Source organism: Choloepus didactylus, chromosome 6 (assembly GCF_015220235.1).
Source record: "Choloepus didactylus isolate mChoDid1 chromosome 6, mChoDid1.pri, whole genome shotgun sequence".
Lineage (NCBI taxonomy): Eukaryota > Metazoa > Chordata > Mammalia > Pilosa > Megalonychidae > Choloepus > Choloepus didactylus.
In genome coordinates this window covers 25,927,592-25,951,969 of record NC_051312.1, presented here as the reverse complement: position 1 = coordinate 25,951,969, position 24,378 = coordinate 25,927,592, and the positions used below count along the sequence as shown (strand labels likewise).

Below are 24,378 nucleotides of genomic sequence, written 5' to 3'. Positions count from 1 at the left end.
TTGGGGAATAGAAATATGGTTCCATTTATGAGTTACATATTCTTTTGTGCTGCCATATAATATATAGATAGAAAAGACAGCAGCAGCAAAGATAGTGACATTTTAGTGGTGGTTTTCTCACTTTGTTTCATTCAGATGATATTTAATTTTTAATGAATATACTTCCTTATTTTTGAAAATTACAAAGCAAAATAATTCTTAAGAAGATGATATTAAAAATAAAAGACTGTTTTCCCTGGAACAAGAATGGCCTATAATTAGAAAGGTAAGGTCCATTTTTGCCCACATGATGACATGATTCAAAGTGACAAGACACTGGTAATCACCTCTCTTTGATTGACATGGACCATGAGATGTGTTGTTTTTATTCTTCAACTGCAGCAAAACCCCCCGGAAGAAATGGCTGAAGTTAATGTCACTTATGTCACAGAATTCATTTTCAGGGGAATCACAGACCGGTCAGAGCTTCAGGCCCCATGCTTTGTGTAATTTTAGTTATCTATCTGGTCGCGGTGCTGGGGAACATTGGATTGATTACCTTGATCAAGATTGACTGTCAACTCCACACACCCATGTATTATTTCCTCAGCCACTTGGTCTTTGTTGACCTTTGTTATTCCTCTACCATTACGCCAAAGATGATGGTGAATTTTGTTGAGGAATGCAACATGATTCCTTTCCATGCTTGTGCAGCACAACTGGGCCGTTTTCTCACCTTCATGATCACCAAATGTTTCCTTTTAGCCTCCATGGCCTATGATCGCTATGTAGCTATCTGTAATCCCCTGCATTATTCGGTACTGATGTCAAAAAGAGTCTGCATTCAATTAGTGGCTATTCCATATATATACAGCTTTCTGGTTGCCCTATTCCATACCATTATCATTTTCCATCTAACTTACTGTGAGCCCAACATAATTAATCATTTCTATTGTGATGACCTCCCCTTCTTAGCTCTGTCCTGCTCAGACACACACATGAAGGAAATTCTGATCTTCACCTTTGCTGGCTTTAATATGATCTGTTCTTCTTCAATAATCTTCATTTCCTACATATTTATCATTGCTGCCATCTTCAGGATCCACTCTACCCAGGGCCAAAGCAAGGCCTTCTCCACCTGTGGCTCCCACATGGAAGCTGTTACTATTTTCTATGGCACACTGATCTTCATGTACCTACATCCCAAATCAAACCATTCCCTGGATACAGATAAAATGGCTTCTCTATTTTATACTGTTTTGATCCCCATGTTGAACCCCCTAATCTATAGTCTAAGGAACAAAGAGGTGAAAGGAACCTCGAAGAAAACCTTGGATAAAGGTCATGAACCTTAAAGATGTTTCAATTAAGAAAATTATAATAAAAATGTTTTATTAAAGAAAATCAAGTAAATAAATTAAAAATTCCCTGCTTGCTTTTATTATAATTATTTTACATCCAATTGGAAATATAAGTTCCATTAAGAGATCTCGATACTTTCTACAAAGCCCAAGGCCAATTTTGGAAAGTCAATATGATTTAAAGAGTCCTGAGGAAGTCAGCCTTTATAGACTCCAAAAATTATGTCAAAACAGAAACAAAGGCACACACAGACATACACATGTGTACCCTCAAAAAAGGCAGAAGCAATTTTTCTTCGGGCTCAGAATTCTGGAACTAGACTCTTTGAGTTTCCTAATTCCTTTACTTATCAGCTGTGCAGCCTTGGACAATGGGCTTACGTTCTGTGTGCCTCTGTTTCAAATTCTGGAAAACAATAGGACCCAACCCCTTGGGTAGTTTCAGGATAAAACAATATTTATGAAATATTTAGAACAATATTCATTGATAATAGGACTATCTAAGAATTTGTTATATAAATGTTTGATATATAAATGTTATCATAATTAAATATTAATTCATTGAATTTTCAAAAGTTAATCAGTCTTTAAAGCAAGAGGGGCAAAGCCTGGCTATTTTCAACTATCTGTTAGGCACATACTCAAGTAATTCTGCTTATCCTAAGCAAACAGTACTAAGAGATGGGTGAGATTTTATTTATGGGCCTCAATTATTTATAAATTGTCTAAGATCATATAACTAGTAATTTAAAAATCCCAAATGCAAATTCAAGACTATCTGACTTTTGATTTCTTACCTGTAGTGTTATGAATAAAAGGAATTATAATATCTGGATTTGATGTATCTTTATCAGACTTTTAAAAGCAACAATCATTGCTTTTGTTCTAAATAAAACTACTTGGAAGAACATGGTTGATAGGCAAGTGTGTTTTTAAGTAAATAAGTTCAATGTATTTGCATATTGGTTTAATTAGAAATAAACTTAAGTTGTGATATCATTTTTCTGTACCTGCTGTTTATGCAATCATTCTTGTAGAATCATGACATTTAATTAAAAGTTAGTGATCAACACACTTTTGTTATTTTGACATTACAGAAAAAATAATTTGAAATTAGTGATTTAATATTGTTATTGTTTTAATCATACTTTTTATTGTGGACTATCACATATATACATAGATGTGATAACTTTCCATGTGCCATTTAACAAGTATTTAGAGAGCAAATTTCAAAGAAGTTATGAATTAAAGTTCCACATTTTCAGTTATTTCTTTTAATTTTGATACTTATGGTCATTACATAGGATAGAGCTTGGGGTTTGCATTTCAAGGTGATTATTGAGATTATTTTCTCCTCTGCACTTATTTGCAAATAATTCAACTGTGCTGTCATGAAGTCCTTGTAGAACCTTGACTTGAATGAACTCTCAGGTTTTTAAAACAGGTTTAACAGAGAAATACAGTGTTTCTATTCATCACACTTAGGCATGCTATTTGCATTTATATAGGAAGACACACACATAACTCATATTACATACACAGCACATAGAAGCATCATAGATGGTGTCTCTTTTAACAGGTAAAGAAATTCATGTTGATAGAACTTGATCCACCTGAGGCACACTGGTCTTCTGAGTTTCACTGTACCTTTCTGCTTTATAGCCTTATTTAAGCATTAAGTGAATTGAAGTTTTTGTGTCTTTATGCATTTTTAATTCCCTACTATTTGCAATCACTTCTAAGTTAAACCTGGTTTTCCTCAGAGACTAAGAAATTCAACTGTGTTTGATAGATAAGTTATTCAGCTCTTCCTGGGCAGAAACTGTTAAGTGCAGCCTCTAAAATTGTTCTCTAGGAAGATGGGTTCTACTCTTGAAATGTCAATCCCTCAGGCCAAACCTCAAAATCAACTTTATGTATTTTATCTCCTGGCTTATTTCAGTAAAGTATGTATTTTCATCTCTCCTTTGGTGCCTATGATGTTTTTGTGTCTGGATACAGATAGAATCAAGAGGTTGAAAAAAAAAAAAAAGGTGGCAAACAGTGACTGCCTGGAGGAATCCAAGATTGGAGAAGAACATGATCAATTCCAGAAAGATTTCAGCCTAAATGTGAATATTGCTACTACTACTTAATAATAAAGTTCCAGCTATTTGTAAAATAAAAAAAAATGCATAGTGACTGGCACCTAAAGAAGCTTGAAAAATATCAACTTGGTTATTATTATTGTCAATGACATGAGCATCACCAAGACATTTTTGTATCTCAAATTTGTTGGTGGTCTAATTTAAATAAAAATCAAAGCAATTGTTTTGGGATGTTGATATTAAAAGCTTTAGACTCATGAGATTTTTTTAGCTTTATCTACTTAAGCTGTAGACTCACATGCATTCATGTCCAATACGCGGAAATCAAGATTTACAAAATAGATAAATCACGTGGTCTTTAATCATTTTAACAACACAACAACAAATGGATAATTTAAAAATGCATTATGTTACAATTACTTTAAAACATTTTTTAATTTAATTACAAAATCATTTTGTAGAAGCACAGGATTTTCAGGAATGCATCTAGAATCCAAGTGTTCAATGGAGTTTAATTTATACTTTTCTGTATGATTTGTTTATAATTCCCTCATATTTGCTTACATGCATTTTTATTTAAGCATTGTGTCAGAGGAGCCCATATTCCATCTACATATTTTCAGAGTAATTTTAGAATGTAATCCATGAAGAAAAGCCACTAACAATTATATATGGATTTTTGTTCCCTTATGCCTTCCCTTGGCACTTATTTCAGTCTGTAAGTAATTAAATTAAGCATAGAATGTTGGCATTATATTACAAAGGTAATCACACATGTGGAGAACTGTTAGAGATCATTTCCCCTAACAATCACATAATAAATGTATACCTCAGAGCTCAGAGTTGTTAAGAGGCCTTTATAAAGCAATTATATAATAGCAAATAGTGATGTCCAGCTATCATAGTGGAATTGATTAGGCTATGATTTGTTTTAGCATGTGAGCCTGGTTTATGTCATTCCTTGGGCAAAACTCCTGTCCCCAGCACTAAGCACAGCTCAAGTCAGTCATGATTTCACAGCATCTGCCAAGGAGCCCAATTACCCAGTCCACGCCACATCTTAGCACTGCTGCTGGTTAGTCTCACGGCCCCTTGTGCCATTCACCCTGGCTGGATGGGTCAGGAGTACAGCTGTGGCTGAGGGTTCATGAGCTAGGCTCCTACCCCAGAGCAAAGGTGCCAGAGGAGCGCTGGCTCAGTCTCAGGAAGCCTTGCTCTCACTGATACAGCACCAAAGGCTGTGGGGGAGTGGGAGATTCTCAGACACCTTTGGAGTCAGCATCACTGAGAGGCAAAAAGGTGATAAAGGCAGAAGATCCTCTGCTTTGCATGTGGTGACCTTTCTTTTTCCTGTCCTTTGTAGAGCCTATGTGTATATTCTGTGCCAGGCTCAGGCTTATATAACTTTCTAATAATTTTGAACTTATGAAAAATTTTAATTTATATCTGGTTTTTGAGTGATTTTTTGTGAATCACTATTCAGTTTTTAAAAACATCTCAGCATTGTACAAACTGTCCTTGGAAGTATAGGAAATTCATTTAAAATTGAGCTTCACAGTTGGATAAAACTGAATTCAATCTTGGTACTTTCATTTATTAGCCATATATATATATATATATATATATATATATGTATTTATTTATTTATAAATTACATAAACTGGTTTTGAATCTTTTCTTTACAGAATGGAGAATTATATCCATCTCAGTCAGGGTTATGAAAATTGACTGAGGCAGCACAGTTAAAATTATCTGCCAGCACCTGACACAAAAGCATTAAATAGCTCTTTCTTTATTTTGAAAAGTTTGGAACTGAAAAAAAAATCATAATTTATTAATCTAATCTTTACAAAATGTATCAAAACTGATGCTTTGTTTTCAAGAAAAAGATGCACATTTTAAATAATATTGTATAGCAAGTGTGGAGAAGCCTAAAACAATTCAGTTTAATTTATGTTCATTGACACAGAGAAATAAATTTAAAACCATTAAATTGTTTTAAAAGTTCACAAGAAATTACTCCTTGGTTTTTAATTTTCAATTTATTAGTTTTAAAATTAAGCATATTTTGATATAGTTGGCAAAAGGACAATTACCCCATTATCTAACATGAAATCAAGTGAATCATTGATGCAATAATATTGCAAATCATGGAATATAATAGCAATGTTTATGAAGCACTAGCTATGTGACAGAAACTATTCAAAACCTGTTATATGTATCATGTCATTTGATCCTCACAATCAATCTAAGAGAAAGAAACTACCATTTCATGTAGTAGATGGGTAAATAGAGGTGCATAAATGTGAAGTTACTTACCCATGCTGAAAGCTATTAACTGGAAAAGCTAAAATTTTTAGGCAAAGTATTTTAATGAAGTGTGCAATTCCTCATCACACAGTTACGTACTTAGAACAGGCAGAAATTATAATGGCATGAAGCTGCCCCAGTGATCTAAACTGATACAGAATCATTGTCACTAAATGCATGATATTAAAGTAACTCTGTTCTTGCTATCCTTCTCAGGTGAAATTATCTATAGTGTCCAAAACCAAAATTCCTGTATTAGCATTTGACATTTCCCATAATTTTGTGTGGTTATCTATTTCAATACAATCCAAAATTTCTCAGTAGCACAGATAATTCAGATGAAGCCACTATTCCCAAATATGGGATTTTTATTTATTTTTTGTGTGGGGGGTAGGGTTGGGGACATGTAGGATGCCATGGCCAAAGAGGATTAAGACAGCAATCTCCCCCCATCCCTCCTTTCAATTTAACAACTGAAGTAAAATTTACAAAATGCCTTTCACGTGGAGATCTTTAAGAATGAAACTGCGATTTATTCTCCATGAGGCTAAGGAGATACACATAAGAAAAATGTTTGAGGACTTGAAGTAACGGAACTGGCTCTGTCAAGTAGCAGCATTATGACATTAGAAAAGACACAACTCTAAGTGTCTAATCCCTGTCGAGTTATTCTTCAGTTATTTGAAAGCAAATGCAACTTTTCTATAATTCCCCTCAGTGCACTTTTTACCTCCTGATTTCTCATGCTATAGATCATTGGGTTTAGCATGGGAATCACCATCACATAAAATACAGAAGCAAATTTATCAGTGTTTAGAGAATGGCTTGACTTGGGCTGTAGGTACATAAAAATGACTGTGCCATAAAATATTGTGATGGAAGTCAGGTGGGAAGCACAGGTAGAAAAGGCTTTCTGTTTTCCTTTAGCAGAATGAATCTTCAGAATGGCCACAAGAATGAAGACATAAGAAATTAGCACAATCAAAAGAGAGCAGAGGGTATTGAACCCAGCAGTGATAAGTAGCATCAGCTCTTTGATGTGAGTGTCAGAGCAGGCCAGTGCCATCAAGGGAACATCATCACAGTAGAAGTGGTTCACCATATTGGAGTCACAAAAAGACAAGCAAAATGTACCCACCGTCTGAACAAGACCCACAGTGAATCCATAAATGTATGTGCTAGCAATCATTCGAATACAGAGTCTCCTAGGCATGAGAACGACATAGAGTAAAGGGTTGCAGATGGCAACATAACGATCATATGCCATAATTGAAAGCAGGTACAATTCACAAACTACAAATGTGATAAAGCAGTACAGCTGAAAGGCACAGGCATAAAATGTTATGCTTTTAACTTCATGCATAAAGTTTGCCAAGGTATTTGGGGTGATAGATGAAGGAAAAGAAAAGTCAACAAAAGCCAGATGGCTGAGGAACAAATACATGGGTGTGTGAAGTTGAGGACTGATTCGGATTAGTACAATCAAACCAACATTGCCCATGACACTAGCTAAATAGATCACTAGGAAGACACCAAAAAGAAGGGCTTGAAGCTCTGGATTATCTGTGATTCCCAAGAGGATAAACTCAGACACCGCTGAATGATTGCCTTTGGCCATGGAATGCATGTACAATTCTTCCACGATGAATTCTTCTAGAGCATATGTTACAAGTACTCTTGACTCCGTATGCAATTTTCAAATAGATGTTAGGATATGGTTCTTACAATAATATTATACTGAACACATTCAAAGGAGAATTCTGATGGTTCTCTGTGTTATTCTCAAGTTAGTTGCTTCTTTCATAAGGAAGAGGTTTGTTCTAGGCAGAAATTGGAAAACATGAAATTTTAAGTGGATTTTTTAAAGTAGAAAGAAGATATTTTATTTAAAAATGTATACTACTGAAAAATATGTCATATATTTTAATAAGGCAAATTAAAGATTCAGAATTATTTGAAACAGGTAAGATTTTTTTTTAATTATTGGCAGTTGGAATACCTTATATAAGATTCTATTAATCAATTTGAAAATTCTTATTTAAAAGAAATAATAAATAAATTGATTCCAGAAGGTGAATTTTTTGTTTGTTTATGAAATTTCTGGAAGGTGAATATATGTTTATGAAAGATAAGAAACAACATTTTGAATACTGATGATCTCTATACCATAAATTCAGAACTATTTAATTTTTATTTTGTTCTCTTACTTTTCTGGAATTCCTGGTTTGTCTTTAATTGTTATGTAGTATTTGTGAATTAAAGGAGAAGAAAAACCTCAGAAGTGTGAATAGCCTACTGCTCCGGTTTGCTAAAGCTGCCTTTGTAAAAAATGCCAGAAATTGATTGGCTTTTATAAAGGGGATTTATTAGGTTACAAATAAATTTATTAGGTTACAAATTCACAATTCTAAGGCCATGAAAGTGTCCAAATTAAGGCATCAACAAGATGATACTTTGAAGAAAGGCTGATGGTGTCCAGAACACCTCAGCTTGGAATTCAAGTGGCTGGAGTCTGCTGGTCCTTTGCTCCTGGGTTCTGGTTTCAAAATTGCATTCTACAAAATGTCTCTGGGCTTCTGTCTCTCTTAGCTTCTCTCTCTCAGCTCCTCTGCATCCTTGCTTATTCTCCAAGAATGTCTCTCTCTAAGCATCTGTGGGTCCCCTCTTAGCTACTCTGGGCAAACTCAGGCCTTCATCTCTTAGCTTAGCATCTCCAAGCATCTTTCTGTCTGCATTGCCTAGCATCTGGCATCTGTGTTGGCCCTGGAGCTCTCTTAAGGACTCCAGTAAACTAGTTGAGACCAACTTTGAATGGATGAGGTCACATCTCCATGGAAATAATCTAATTCAAAGGTCTCTCAGTTGAGTTGGTCACAACTCCATGGAAACAACTTAATCAAAAGATAGCATCCATAATAAGTCTGCCCCCTACAAGACTGCATTAAAACACATAGTCTTACCTGGGGTACATAACAGCTTCAAAATGGCACACCTACTTCATTTGAAATATGCATAACAGGATTGACAACCACAGCAAAATAAATGATTCAGGAAACACATTTACCAAGCATCTTCAAAGATCCAAATACAAAGCAAGGGAAAGAAAAAAGCTCTAGGATTAATTTGCAAAATGTAAATTTGTTTCTGGCCAATTAAAAAGAGATACCTTTTAATGATATTTACTAGAGCAGAAAAGATGTAAATTTGATTTTTATTTTTCACTATTTAATCTCAGATTATCCATATAGATTGGATACAGCAACCATATAGATTGGCAGTACAGTTATCATCCTTACTATCAGATAGTGAAACGAGGTCTGAAAGTTTAGATCTTCTTAATTTTTCATGACAAGCATGGGGAAGAGAAGGAATAACTCATTAACTGGTCCATCCTAGACTCCGTAACTTCAAGTTATAGTTTATGAAAATAATCTTCCAGAGAGGGAAAGATTTCTCTATCCACTGGATGTCAAAACAACTGTGGAAAGGAGAACTGAGTTAATTCACATCATGTGCTTTCACAATTACTTATCTCATGCTATATGCTAAATTAGATTTACCTCTTAATAGTATTAATATTACTTAAAATGAAGCTTACTCTTCAGAAATGGGTGTGTAATCCCATCATAGTGATGAATGCAGGTGGTTATTCTGTTTGTAATATTTAGAAATGTATTCTCTCTTTGCGTAACCAATTTGTGCTAAAAATCATTGTCCTGCATAGCTCTTTTTCTCTCTAGCACTTACATATCTGTGCTGTATTGAAACCTGTGTAGCTCTTTCTCTCTTATTACCAAACTCTCCAACATTTCCAAATCCCTTAATTCTCTCTTCTTAAATTGAAGCTTGGGTTTCCCTTGAAACCTGCTTCTCTCCAGGCCACATCTCTGCAGACTGGTCAATTTGCAACCTCCACATATTTCAAAATTGAGAGGCAAGATAAGGCATCATTAATGTTCTAGGCATTGTTTCAAATTTATTAGTATATCTCTCATTTGTACAAACTCTTTTAATGCTTTGAGATTTATATCCATCTTTATTGTAGTTGATTATAGCTCTCCAGTCATTCCCTTTAATTCACTGTAGACTTTGCCACCGAGATCATTCTATCTTTCTTCCACATCCATGCCCAGGAAGGCCACACATTTAATAATATAGATTCTCAGATTCATGCTACCATGGTGTCAGTGACCTCACCACCAATCCCTTTGAGTTTCCCACACCCATGACTCCATCTTGGACCTTGTTTCATCTGAATTTGATCAAATGCTAAATATCCAAAATTAAAACATTATTTTATGACCTCAACCTCTGCTTCTCCCTTTTATAACTTGGCTATGACATTAAAACTTTTTATTTATTCATTCATATCACTATTTCTCATGCCCCACTAATTATCCCTTATCAATCATAAAACTTTCTTTAATAGATTGTTTCCCTACACAGCTTAGACTCCATGATTTATTAATACAATTACCCTTGCCAACATCCTAAACTTTCTTGCCTTATTTCCACCCAGACACACCAACATTTGGGTACTTAGGGAATGTGCTTCTCTTTGCAATTGTACCCGGACTACCAACAACACCATCCAGGAAAAAGTGAGCACTTATGAAATTATCATATTCAAAATTAAATAGCAATTTGTATTTCCCTTTTTTTCTGAATCAGCTTTCTGTCTCCCAGTCTGTGTTGCTATTTCAAAACTTTGGACTTCCTTCATCCTTTTCTGTACCAGTTGGCATTTTAATAGACATCAACAATTCCAACATCAGAGGGGAATTTAAGGTAATAAAATGGAAAATTTTTAAACCTCTTGTCACCAGCTGAAAAAAACCTACCTGCTTCCAAATCTATCCTTTACAATATTATGGCAGAAGGTGTTCTCTTTCTAATAATTAAACTTATATTTTAGTCTCAATGTTCTTTTGTTTTACATAACATTCTCCCTCTTTATTCCATCTTTCCCATCAATCTAAAAACAAGATATATGCAAAAATATTCACAAGTAAGCTCTGATTTCTTTTTTTGCACCTTCACCTCTGTTACCCTTAATCTTCTCTTTACCCCTTAAGATAAAAACATGCTAGAAGGGCTGCCAACACTGGCTTCCTCCTTCACATTTATATCTCAGTGTATTGTATGCTGGTGACTTCTCTCAGGATTGCACTGCATTTACTCTCACCAACTTCACAAACTCCCTTCTTATCTCCAAATTCAATAAAGTCTATTTAGTTGACTTCTCTCTAGCAACGGACACCATTCAAATCACATTTCATCTAGAAAATTATTATTTTCTGGTTTCAAAGCCACCAGAATCTCTGTTTTCCCATATTTATGTCTACTTTTGTTCTCCCTTGGTAGCTCTGCTTCCTTTGTGTTTTAAATAAAGCTATTATTTTAGAATTTTACCATAAGTCAACTCATCTCCTTATTGCACAGTCTTTTTCAGAGTTCTTATGTAATGCTATGGGGACAATTGTCATTTATATGCCAGAGACGAAAAAATCTAATTCTCTAGGCCAGTTTTACTCTATGAGCTCTGGATACAGGTTCCCAACAGCTTGCCAAACAACAATTAGATATTCAGAGGTACCAAAATTGATCATCTTTAAAAGAGAATTCAGCAATTCAAAATTCACTCCACTCCACACATATGCCTTGGTGCATATATTTCCTAAATCACTGAATGCTGTCATCTTCCAGCCAGTCATCCAGGTAAGAAATCAAGAAAACATATTTTATATCTCCTTCCCCCTTCCACAAATAATGAATTATTTCCAGAAGACAACTAATAATTTAATCTGATTTTCCCAAATATGTCTATTTCTACAATCCTTTATATTCTTTTATTTAGTCAGGCTTTTACCGCAGCTTGTCTGGATTACTGCCCTAGACCTTTTATTGTAGCCTCCAGCCTTGCACAGTCTCATGCTTATGCCAGCTTGAGTACAATTTCTTACATCTAAATCTTACCTTGTTTTTCCCACATTGATCTTAAAGTCCAAATTCTTTAATGTGACTAATTCAACCCTTGATAAACAAGCTCCTGTTTTGCAGATGAGTGTCATCTCTTGCCACTCCTTCATGTAACATCCATGTTCTTGCCATGGGAACTGTGTCATAGCTTCAGTTTCTCATTTATGGCAATGGATTTTGTACATAGCTTGGTTGGAATACTCTTCCCTTTATCTTCACCTCTCTACTTGGCTACTTTCTTTCTACTTATATTTCAGATTTCAGGTGAAATTTCCTTTCCTTCTAGAAGCCACTCACAACTGATCAGGTGTTACATCCAATAATTCATCAATCAGTTCATTTGTTTGTAATTTACTCTAAATTTTAAATTCTTGATAAGTAAAGATAGTTCTACATTTCCCCCAGTTTTATCCCTTTACCTAGCAGGATGTGGCAAATGTACTGGTAGTATAATTTAATGAATGACTCTAAGGTTTGTGTTACTCCAAAACAATTTTACTACCTTGATTACCTTGAATTTTTTTCCACTCTATGTTGTCTTTGAGTAATCCACAGCAAAACTGAATAAAGTCTAATAAATCTAGAGGCAAACTTCATGGGTGGCAAGAGTACTTAACATTATATGTAAGTATTATTAGTATATTTTGTATGATATGTTGATCCCTCTGGAATCTTTATCTACTATTACATAATTTTAAACAATTTCTGAGAACAAATTTAATGATGTCTCATGAGCATGAGCTACCTTTTGAGACTCAAGAGGTTAATAGGCAAGAAACAGCCACTTCAAATGGCAGAACATTATGCAAACTCCAACTATAACAACAAAATAATCATTAATGGCCCAGGCCATTTTATCAGCTGAGAGAACAACTTACAGAATACTTAATTATATTTGATTTGTATTTTATACTTTAATATGCATTTTAATGAATTTATAAATTTCAGTAGAGGCATAGTATACATTATATCAAAGTGAATTAATTTGCTGTTGGATTTTGCAAGACTACCATGTAATGAATTCAATTTTGGATTACACCAAAATCTCAAATCTAGGCATGAAACTCAATCTGTTGAACTCTAAATAGACTTGTGCAATAAGGCAGACATAAACCTCAGAGTTATTTAATATAACCCCATCAGTTGTGACCCTGAAAGACAGTGACTAATTCCTTCCAATAAGCAAAACATTGAGCATGATTTTTGACATATAGAGCAAAACATGTCTGGAAATATAAGTAAATCAAATTCTGGGAAGATAAGAATGTCTTGACCTAGAAAGAAAATGTCTGGAATGTGGAAGATGTTGCTCTAGAGAAGAAGTATGTGGAAGAATTTATTGATATGAACCCAAAGCAGCAGATTTTGGGGCATAATGTTAATTCCTACCAGATATAATCTACCACTGAGGAATCTTTTAAAAATGATGTGCCCTATGGATATCAGCCAGGCTTTTTTACTAATTACTACTCCATGAAGTCATGGGTGGGGTTAACAAAATGTGCTGATGTAGCTACTGCCACCTTTCATTGTACAACTAACCAGCAACAAAGAAAGTCTTGAGTTACTCAAAATGATGCCATTCCTCAGTGACACCAGCCAACATGGCAGAAGGCAGATCTCATCAAATGTTTCATCTTAGAGAGGGAGGTCATTTTCCTTGTGGTAATCAATGTAAACTCTTGATAAGGATGTGCCTTTTCTGCTTGCACTAGTTTTACCAACGTAACCATTTGAGGGCTTACAGAAAGCTTTACTTATTGGCAATGTATTCCACACACTGTTGCTTCAGGAAAAGAAATTTATTTTAAATCAATAGAGGTTATAACAATGGGCATATGACTATGGAAGTCACCAATCTTATCATGTATCCCATCATACAGAAACAGCTGCCATAATGCAAAAAAAAAAAAAAAAATAGTCTTATGCATGCTCAGTTAAGGCACCATCTTGGAGACAATTCCTTCTCAATGGGTTGGGACATTTTCCTCCAAGATATGGTGCTTGCATTGAATCTGGGCCTGATAAATGCTGCTATGTTCACCATAGCTAGAATTCAAGGCACCATGAATCATGGGGTAGAAGTAGGAGTGGCACCTCTCATCATCACACTCGATGCATTCAGGAATCTGGACTTCCAATTTCTACCTACTTAGGCTCAGTCAGCTCAGAAGTCTGTTTGCTGAAGAGGGACACTTCTGTCATGGAACAGCATAGAAATCTCACTGTGGAGACCATAATTTTTACCTGAGGCTTTGAGTTCCTCTTGTCAATGGACCTTAAGGAAAAGAAAGGAGTTAATTTATTGGTTGAGTGATCAACCCCATTATGGTGAAAAGTTACTGCAGGAAGATGTTTCAAACTTTATTATGGAGTAATGTGTCTCTGAAGAAATTGGTAATAATCCACAATAGTGCAAAAAGCATTGTGTGTGAACATAAAACCATTAGAGGATTCTTTCCCTGTTTCCCAATACAGTGTGTGCTCTGCTGTTTTCCTAGCAGTTTGGAAAGTTAAGCATTTAACTGAGAACAGACAAGAACCTCAGATATGTCATTCAGAGGTTTCAAATAGGAACAGAAAAACCCAACTAAGGAATCCCAGTGGGCTTTAAGATAGATGTGAGAAATGTCAGTAAGGCATTTGAAATAAGCTGTGTTGTCCATAGCAAGGAAAATCTTATGTCCCAAAGATTTGCTATGATATGATTTGATGATAGAAAAGCAATCTTTTATGCATATGTTTTTTGTTTTGTTTTGTTTTGTTTTGCAGGTAAAAATTAGACTTTTATTTGAATCGTCAGGAAAAAGATACATTTGTGGTTCAAGTCAAATGTTCAGAATCCTAACAGGTCAGAAAGATTTGGTCCCGAGCACAAACCCACAAGAGAGGGGACCACAACAGACCAAAAAAAAGACAACAATCTCATATAAAAAGATGAATGGATGACTTCACACACACGGATGAAATGTTTGGACAGAGGCAAATTCCATATGGTCATTTGTTTCTTTGTAAATACAGGTTTGTGGGGTGATATTTTTTTCCAGCTATAAAAAAAGACTCAAAGTGCATATGTGAGGGGAAAAAGGCAGAGATTAAGCAATAGTTTTCCCTGGAGGGACATGAGGGAGAAAACAGGAAGCAGTATTGGAAGAATTCATTTTTCTCACCATTGGTCTTCTTGCATCTTATTATTGGCTCACTAAAGTTATATTCACATTTTAGCATTATGCATCTTCTTTCCTGGGACTATTTTGGCTAAAAAACCCTGTGGACAGTAAGGAAAGACCAGGGACTCAGCCCAGCCCTCAGGGTCCTGTGTGCTTCTAGAGGTGGATGGTTCTGGTAAGGAACAAGGACTCCAGCAGCCTCCAGGTCCCCCAGCACCAGTGTGACAGTCCAACCTCAAGAAGCAGCTTCCTCTCTCCTGACTATGTAAGAAAATGTACTCTAATTTTAGGACAGGAGGAGCAGAGGGTCTGGCAGCAAGATTCCAACAGATGGCTTGCTTTGTTTTGGAAGGAAAATTAGCTGCGTGAAGACAAGTGGGCTGCTGCTCCTCCAAGTCCTCCCCTGTGAGGGGTGGTGGGGCCTCTTCCCACCCACTCACCACCCTCCCGATCGTGGGTTCTCTGACAGAGCCTGTCCCTGACCCTCGGTCCCATAGTCCACATTGTTATGCATATGTTTTGTGGAGAAACAAGGATTGACTTGTCTGTTTCATACCCTGGCCTTGAATATCAATTTTTCCCCATAGTTTTCTATTAAATAAATCCCCAACTATAATTCTGACCTGCAATATAATGGGGTGGGGAGACTCAGTATCTGGCATTGCCTTGTACATGATGCATTATTAGCCAGGAACTCTAAGTTCACTAATTTTTTAGTTCTCTCTACCATCTCTCCAATAAGTAGATACATACAAGTAGAAGACTGTAGTGATTTTTGCTGTTTTCCATTGCCTTTGTATTTTATTTTATTGAAATTTATTTTAAAGTCTTGTGCTATATATAGGTGACAAAGAGAAAAGCAGTACAAAATGGTATACAGTGAAGAATAAATAATCTCCTTCACCACTAACTCCTGATCCTGTTCCCTTTCAGCAGAGATAACCTCTGTTATTATCTTTACAGTATATTTTCAAAAATTTCCTATGTAAACTCATGCATATGAATAAATTAGACGTAATTTAAATAGCAAGGAAGAGAAGTTGTTAACCATAATTTCCAGGATTGTGCTTTCATAATGTTCATTAAACATTATTTTTTTTAGGATTTTAATGGCTTTTCTCAGGGCAATTATTATCTCCCCATTTCTCAACTTGTAGGTAAAATATTTCAAAATATTTGAAAAAAGTTATGTGAGGAAAAAGTGGTTGGTTACAAAGGGGACAAATAGGGGAACTGTTAGGGTAAAGAAATTGTTCTGTTTCATACTCGGTGGTAATATTTGATGCATTTGTCAAATATCCATAGAACTGTACTCCAAAACAGTGAATTATTATATATGTAAACCAATTAGAAAATCAACCATTATATGAGGGGATAACAGAATGACTTGCATACCATGACAAATAAATATTACTGAATTCTAAATGTATGACTTAAGCACACTTGTGTCAGGGCAGTGTGGAATTAGCTGGCATAAGTAACTTTGGAAAATGCTGATTTTACTATAAATTGTGAGGTTGTAGAAAAAAAGAACTGTATTTAGACCTTGTACTCCAGTTGGTAAATTTTTTTTGTAGGATTATGAGTTAGCAATTCTTAAACAGCTGCACATGTATAATGCAGTTAAATAGTTCTTGTATGGTGGGAATCAGGTTTCTCACTGTAGGAGAGGGCAGTTTCAGAGAAGCATGAAGTGAAGACTAGAGCTAACCTTCAGTATTAGAATAGAGTTGTTGGAAACATCAGAATGAACTCAAGTTTAGCTTAATATATATACAGTGCTCTCCTCAATCTTCTATTAAAAAAAAATCCTCAATATTGTTTTTTCTACCTGTTTATAGTTTAGGAGCTTCTTTTTTGCCCCAGATTCTCATTTGGAAGCTCAGGAGAGATTGAAAGACAATTGCATAGCATCCCTAATTAGATAGTAACATTGGGGCTCACTTATTTCTCATCCTTCCTGTGTTGTCACAGGGAAGGGAATAGTCTGTAAGAACTTTTGGATTGAGTCCCTGTGAATAAAGTAAACATGGTGACTAGTTTGTAGAGGCTTCTTCAAACTTAGGAATGATTTATAGCAACAGATTATGGAAAGTTATGACAATGGAATCCCTTGAACCCCCAAGGAGGTCATTATTGTAATAATCTTATTTCAATAATATGTAACAATTAATTTTAGATCAGACATGAAAATGTTCATAACAGTTTTTCTCTACAAAGATTAGTAAAGAGTAATTAGACTTCTTAATACCTTGGGAAGAAAAACTAATTTCCCAAGCAATGTGTGTCATCCAGATCTCAAATTTGCCAAAGGCAAAATTTCATTTTTGACCATCGGTTTTGCAATTGACAACACAGTGCATTCCTTAGTGGATCTTGGATTCTCATGAGTGTTACAGAAGTTAATAAACTTGTCTATAATTGGAGGTATTTATGGATCTGATTTTCCAAGGAATGGTGGAGCTTCAGGCATAGAACAGGGCATTACTGGTGAGAGAGACCTCCATTGGGAAAGAACCTCTGGGATAACTATAAGAAGGTGAAAGTCAGAAAATTTCTGGACAGAATGTTATAGGACAGTAGATTACATTTAGTCCTACAGTTTTCAAATGGGTCTTTAAATAGGAGTAGAAGTCTAAGGCAATGACTCCAGTTGTTGCTGAGTGACCTGGAAGGAAGATGTCTGGAAAAGCAGTAAGGTGATCTGCAATCCTAGTTGGAGCAAACCAAAGGCTGGCCAAAAACTTTAAAAGGAAGATCTGGGAATAAAATGTCCATAGGTTTTGCCACCTGGTGATCTAGTAGATCACATTCATAGGCTGGGCTCTGTGCATATCCTGGAATGACCTGAGAAGGCCCTGATCTCTCATCTGTACTGACTTGAGGCCCTGCCCAAGCAGGAAATAGAGCTGTAAATGCCTGAATATTGAAGACATGCACAATACACACACACACACACACACACCAGCACTCATTAAAGCATGGAAGGCATTTGTTCAAGGAGCTTAAGGAAATTTTGACCAATCATCAGCTAACTGAGCAGAGAACCCCAGTGACTACATGATAGAGGAAATACAGAATTAGTTCAGAAGAGTTAAGAAACAGCAGCAACAACAAACAAATAAAAAACACCTGGTGAGTGTGTGTGGGGGTGGGGTGGGGGTGGGCATCAATTTAAGAATTGCAACCTTACATCATTCAAATATTCAGTTTTCAAAAAATGTCACAAGGGAAACAAAGAAACAGGAAACTATGACCCATGTGCAAGGAAAAGAAAGCAGTCAATATAAACTATCACTGAGGGGGACCTAGTTGACTAGATGTTGGGCTTATTATACAAAGGAAGTTTCCTATTACTAATATGCTAAAAAAAAAAAAGAAATCATCTATAAAGAAGTAAAGGGAAATATGAAAACAAAATCTTACCAATAAGAGAATTGCTAAAGCAATAAAATGTTTTAAAAAGAATGAACCAGAAATTCAGGAGTTAAAAAGTATAGTATCTGAATTGAAAATTTACTGGATGGACTCACCAGCTGATTTGAGGTGGTAGAAGAAAGAATCAGGAAACTTGAAAAATAGGTAAATAGAATGTATCCCACCTACAGAACAGAATAATGAAAGGTTGAAAAAAGCCTCACAGACCTCTGGAACCAATAAAGATTAAATGGGAGGCCCAAATGAGGAGAAGGGAAAGGAAGGACCAAATATATTTGAAGAATCCAAGGCCAAAAATATCTACAATTGGAGAAAAAAGTCATTGATAAACGGATCATAGGGGCTCAACCAAACCCTAGTTGGATAAAAACAAATATATCTTCACCTATAAACATCATTGTCAGCTGTTGGCAGCCAAAGACAGAGAAATTCATGAAAGTAGCAAGAGAAAATGGCTGATCCTATATAAGGGACCATAATAAGAACAACTGACTTCTGAATGACCAGAAGGCAATGAGATGAAACAGTCAAAGTGCTGATAGAAAAAAGTCACCAAAAACAATATATCCAGCAAAATTATCTTTCAAAAATAAAGGTGACTTAAAGACCTGCCCATGTAAACAATATTAAGATCATTCGTTGGTTGCAGATATGCCTTAGAAGGAGAACTAAAGGAATCTCATCAAAGCAGATGAAATTACTCCATACGGTAACCTCAATCACAGAAAGAAATGAAGCTCACAGAAGGTGTTAGATATTTTACATTTAGTATAAATAAAAGATTATAACATATATACATGTTTGTGTGAGAGTGTATATACTTTTCCTAGGGGAGAGTAAAAATCACCCCTACCTGAAACAACTGGCTTACAGTCATTTCTTGGCTTAAATTTGGAGTATATTTCACTCTTATAATCCTAAACTTGGTGCCCAAGAACCTGCACTGTCAATCCATTCTTGACCAGTATCTAGTTGAGTGTCTTTCAGATCAGATAAATCATTTTTATATAATCTTCATTTGAGAAATAGGAAACTTGATATAACTTTTATATTATCTTCTAAATATAAATATAATTTTAAGACAAACTTGTTTATAAAGAATACAGAAAGTGATTTCGTTTTCCACTTCACAGTTCTTTATTGACCACCAACAAAGAACAAGGCAATATACTAATGTTTTAATAAGGAAAAAAGCATATCATGAAGTCCACTTTTGTATATTCTAGACGTTTACTTAATTTTATGAGCAGAGAAGCTTGGTTTCTATTGATGAATTTCTTCACATTCTTGTTCCAGAGGCAGTAGATCAAAGGTCCAAATGGGAATGATCACTATATAGAAAATGGTGGCCATCTTGTGTGTGTCAAGGGAATGGTTTGAGTTTGGTTTTAAGTACATATAAATCAGGGTGCCATAGAAATGGTAATGGCCAGCATGTGGGAGCTACATGTGGAGATTTTACACCTGCCCTCAGCTAACTGCATCCTCAGGATGGCAGATACAAGGAACATGTAAGAAACAGAGACAACCATAACCGAAGAAATGAAAGTGATACCAGCACAGATAAAAATCCATAGCCATTTGGAGTGAGATATAGATGGATGATCATGGACATAACATGTGCCATGTGAACTTGGGAACCCACTGCTTTATAAGTCAAACCCTCAATCTTGAGGCTTGCTCTTGTGAAACTTGTGGCTGTAAAGGGGAGGCTAAGCTCACCTATAATTATGCCTAGGCATCACCTCCAGAGAATCTCTGTTGTGGCTCAAATGTGGACTTTCTCTCTCTAAGCCTAACCCTGCAAATAAATTCATCACCTTCCCCACAACATGGGACCGAACCCCCCAGATGAATCAGTCTCCCTGGCAATGTGGAATACAGATTCCAGAAATGAGCCTGACCCTGGCAACAAGGGGTTGAGAATGCCTTTTTGATCAAAAGGGAGAAAAGAAAGACAACAAAATAAGGTTTCAGTAGCTACGAGAATTTATATAGAGTCAACATGCTGTCATGGAGGTTACTCCTATGCAAGCTTCAGCTAGATGTGTCAAATGGCCACTGTATGATAAGCCCAATTCAACAGTAGTCCCCAAACCTTAAAGAATACCAAGATTCCTATCTGAGTTTCTGTAAAAATTTCACTTACTGAGTTTATTCTTCAGAAACTTAAATCCTCCAGAGAACTCCTATGCCAACTAAGTCCCAAAACACAGAGGCAATAGCCTCTTCAAAAACATCAGCCAGATGTGTCCTCTTTTCCCATAATGTTGACACTCCTTTTCAACCTGAACAAGTTGGAGTAGTCACTGCCTAGATATCCCTGAAGATCAGGAAAGTGAATAAATTAGAGGAAGGGGTAACAACAGACAAGATGAAATTTAACAAAGGATTATAAATACTGAATCTATATAACTTTCTTCTTCTTAGTTGCTAGAGTATTAGAATAACTAGAAGAAAGAATTGAAATGGTGGAACTGGAACTATAACCCATAGCATCCTTTGAAATTTGTTCTACAGCTACCTTTTAAATGGTAATTTGAAAGTTATCACCTTTTTGTATATCTGTTAGATCTCACAATAAGGAAATAACTGAAACTATGGTACTGTAACTCATCATATTTCTAGAAATTTCCTATATAACTGCTTGTTAAACCATACTTTGAAAGATATTAACTTTTTGCATGTATGTTATATTTCATAATAAGGAAATGAATGAAATCACAGAACTGTAACATAATTTAAATTTGCTTTCAAACTAGTTATTAAATTGCACTTGTAAAGTTATAACTTCTATGTATATATGTTATATTCTACAATAAAAATATGATATGAAAAAACATCTGCTATCAAAAAAAATTTAATGAATGAATTTTGTTGACGTGAATTGAACTCTCTATAGAGGGAGGTTAGGAATTAAACATGAAAACCCTGCCCTTTCTCCCTAGTAATGCCTCCCTATGTAAGGTCATTTTTAAATTTATTTGATCATGGGCATCCACAGAAGAGAGGAATAGAGCTCCTCTTTAGTGAAGGGATCAATGAGCTTCCTGGGGGCCAGGAACAGAAAACTAGAGCAAATGCTGAGGATGGGCTTCCTGGAGGGAAGCCCAATTAAGGATTTGTGAACCTGGATCCTTGGCTCAGGTCACTGATCTGTATTCCCACAATATAATACCACAAATAATCCAGTGTCTCTAGTTTAGACCTTGGGCTAAGAGTAAACTACATTAAATTTTATGATGTTATGTTTCACTTTTTTTTGTTGGATTTTAAGAGGGAGGAGACATTTATTTTAGTCTTTGTGACATCCCATAAGTTGCTAATTCTATGAAGCTGTGTTGTGAAATTCTTAAAATAAACCAAAAGAAAAAAAAAAAAAAAGAAACAAATTTCCAAGCATTTGGGCATAATGACAGAGAGCTAACAGAATTCAGCAAAATACAAGTGGCTAAGAAAGAAGTACATTGGCATGTAGGGTCTTGTGTCTGTCCTAATGACTAGAGTCAAACTCTGGTTGCCCAGTTCTGTGCAAAGATAGATGGACAAGAAAACCACAAAGAGGGGCATCTTCAACTCCTGATGATCTGTGAGGCCTGCAAGAATAAACTCTGTCACCAGTGTGCAATTTATCTGAGCATGTGTCTCTCCAGGATGTCCTGGTAAGGAAGAAGAGAGGAGAAATAAGCCCAGCTTACCATTTCTATAAGTCATGATATCTTATAAAGAGTTGTTGCTAATTTAGGGATTGATAGCAAACTTGGAGCCAGGAATGGGAAAGAATACAGAGGTATTTATGGGAAAGGGGTACCCTATCTTCAAAGATCTATTATATAAAATTTGTGAAATTGTCCATATTGCCTTAGTTTCTATTCAAAACTGTTGTATCTTAAATTATTTAAAGCTACTACCTGACTTGTTAAAAATGTATAAGCTATTTTTTTGATTGAAGAAATGTTAACATTAATCACAGAGAGCAAAACAAATCTGTGCTGCATGGCTCTGACAGATCTGTCATTCTTCCAGTGCAGACATGAACTCCACATTGTCACAGCACTGAGAAAAGTATAGTTATGTATATTTCTATTTTAGTCATTTACCACAGAAAGTTCCCTGGGGATTGTCAATACTCTTCATAATTAAGTTAATAAAGTAAATACTGAAAACAGAGGTCTTTGTGGAAGGAAGAATGAGAAATACGCTGCAGGTATTTATCTCATTTTTTTCTCACTAACCCTTTTTGCAAATTTAATATCATTATTTCCCTCTTACATATGAGATAGAGAACCTGAAGCAGAAATACCTGAAATAAAGTCAGGCAGCTCTTGAGAACTATAGAGGGGTTTCATACCATCTGTTTCTGACTCAGTTGTCCACACTCCTCATCATTATCCTCTCAAAATTCTCCATTTCTTTTGTTTGACATCTAAACTATTTCCAGGTTTTGCTTGATATAATGCTACACAAATATTTTCATCTCCAAAATTCTCACAGATGACTCTTTTGTGACAACACAGGAAGAAATGTGATATAAGTGAACCCCAATGTTACTATCCTTAGGGACGTTATCAAATTTTCTTTCAAGCAAGCTCTCCTGTGCTTCCAAATTAGAATCTGGAAAAATAAAAAAAAAAGAAAAAAGAAACTCACAAACTCTAAACAAGAAGAAAATAAAATGTTGAGTAATTTTCCAGTAAAGGATTGAAGAGACCACTGTGTGTGTGTGTGTGTGTGTGTGTGTGTGTGTGTGTGTGTGTGTGTATAAAAAACTAAACATGAGTTCATTCTGGTATTTCCAACAACTCTATTCCACTACCACAGGGTTAGCTCTAGTATTCATTTCATACTTCTCTGAAACTTCCCTCTTCTATGGTGAGAAATTTGGCTCTCACCATCCAAGAACTATTTATTTGTTTAACAGCAGTATACACGTGCAGCAGTTTCAGAATTCCTAACTTACAACCCTACGTGAAAAAAATAATTACCAACTAGAGTACAAGGTCTCCTTTTGTCTACAACCTCACAATTTCTAGTAAAAACAGCATTTTTCAAAGTTACTTAGGTCAGCTAATCCCTCCCATCCCCAGTGTGCTTATGACACATATTTAGAATACAGTTAGATTCATTCATCATAGTATGCATTCCAATCTGCTACCCCTGACAATCTGGTTGATTTTTTAAATGGTTTGTATACTTTAAGATTCACTTTGTCAAGTATAGTCCTATGGATTCTTGACAAATGCATCGAGTCAAGTATCTACCACTTAGCACCAAACAGAACATTTTCTTCACTCTAAAAGTTCCCTTATGTGTCCCCTTTCTAGTCAACCCCTTTCTCCTCCCAGAACTTGGTTTGACTCTGACTCTGCTGAATTTTTTACCTACAAATTGAGAAATGGAAAGATAATAATTGCCCTGGGAAGAGCCTTTGAAATCCTATAAAATAACTAATGTTTAAAGATCATTGTAAAAACACTATCCTACAAATTATGGTTAACAACTTCTCTTCGTTACCATTTGAATTCAATCTAATCAGTTCAAATGCATGAATTTACATAGGAAGTTTTTGAAAATATACTGTAAAGATCTTAATGGAAGTTATCTCTGCTGAAGGGAAAGAGGATTAGGAGTTAGTGGTGAAGGAAATTTATTCCTCACTATGCACCATTTTGTACTGCTTTTCTTTTTGCAACTGGTATACAGCACAGAACTGTTAAATAAATTTCAATAAAATAAAATACAAAGGCAATGTAACAAGGGAAATCACTGCAGTTTTCTATGTGTATGTATCCACTTATTGGAGAGATTGTAGAGAGAAGAGAAGAATTTAGTACAGTAGGAATTCTGACCAAATAAAGTGTTCCCTCTTAATTCCTGTGTTATCCAAACATTTTTCTATGAGCTGCACAGCAGAGTGAGGGGAAGTATGGGACATCCTGGAAAATGTTTCCTTTAAGCAATTAAACTCGAATAACAAAGTCTTTTGTTGATCCTTGACCTTATCTGTTGTTCCTTTCTTATATAGCTCTAATAAAAACCCTTGGAAACTAACCT

General features: G+C 35.5%; 1 protein-coding gene and 1 pseudogene across 1 annotated transcript; one reads left to right on the top strand and one right to left on the bottom strand.

Moving 5' to 3' along the window:
- The first annotated feature begins 399 nt into the window (after positions 1-399).
- On the top strand, positions 400-1,334 carry LOC119536775 (annotated as a pseudogene).
- A 5,076-nt stretch (positions 1,335-6,410) lies between these two features.
- Positions 6,411-7,391, bottom strand: LOC119536774 (olfactory receptor 5AL1-like). Its single transcript, XM_037839535.1, has one exon. It carries the CDS (start codon positions 7,362-7,364, stop codon positions 6,411-6,413), a length of 954 nt encoding a protein of 317 aa, XP_037695463.1. The 5' UTR covers positions 7,365-7,391.
- Positions 7,392-24,378: the final 16,987 nt, after the last annotated feature.

Excerpts from the sequence above, each read along its gene's own strand:
- LOC119536774 (XM_037839535.1), bottom strand. The coding sequence starts at position 7,364 with ATGCATTCCATGGCCAAAGGCAATCATTCAGCGGTGTCTGAGTTTATC.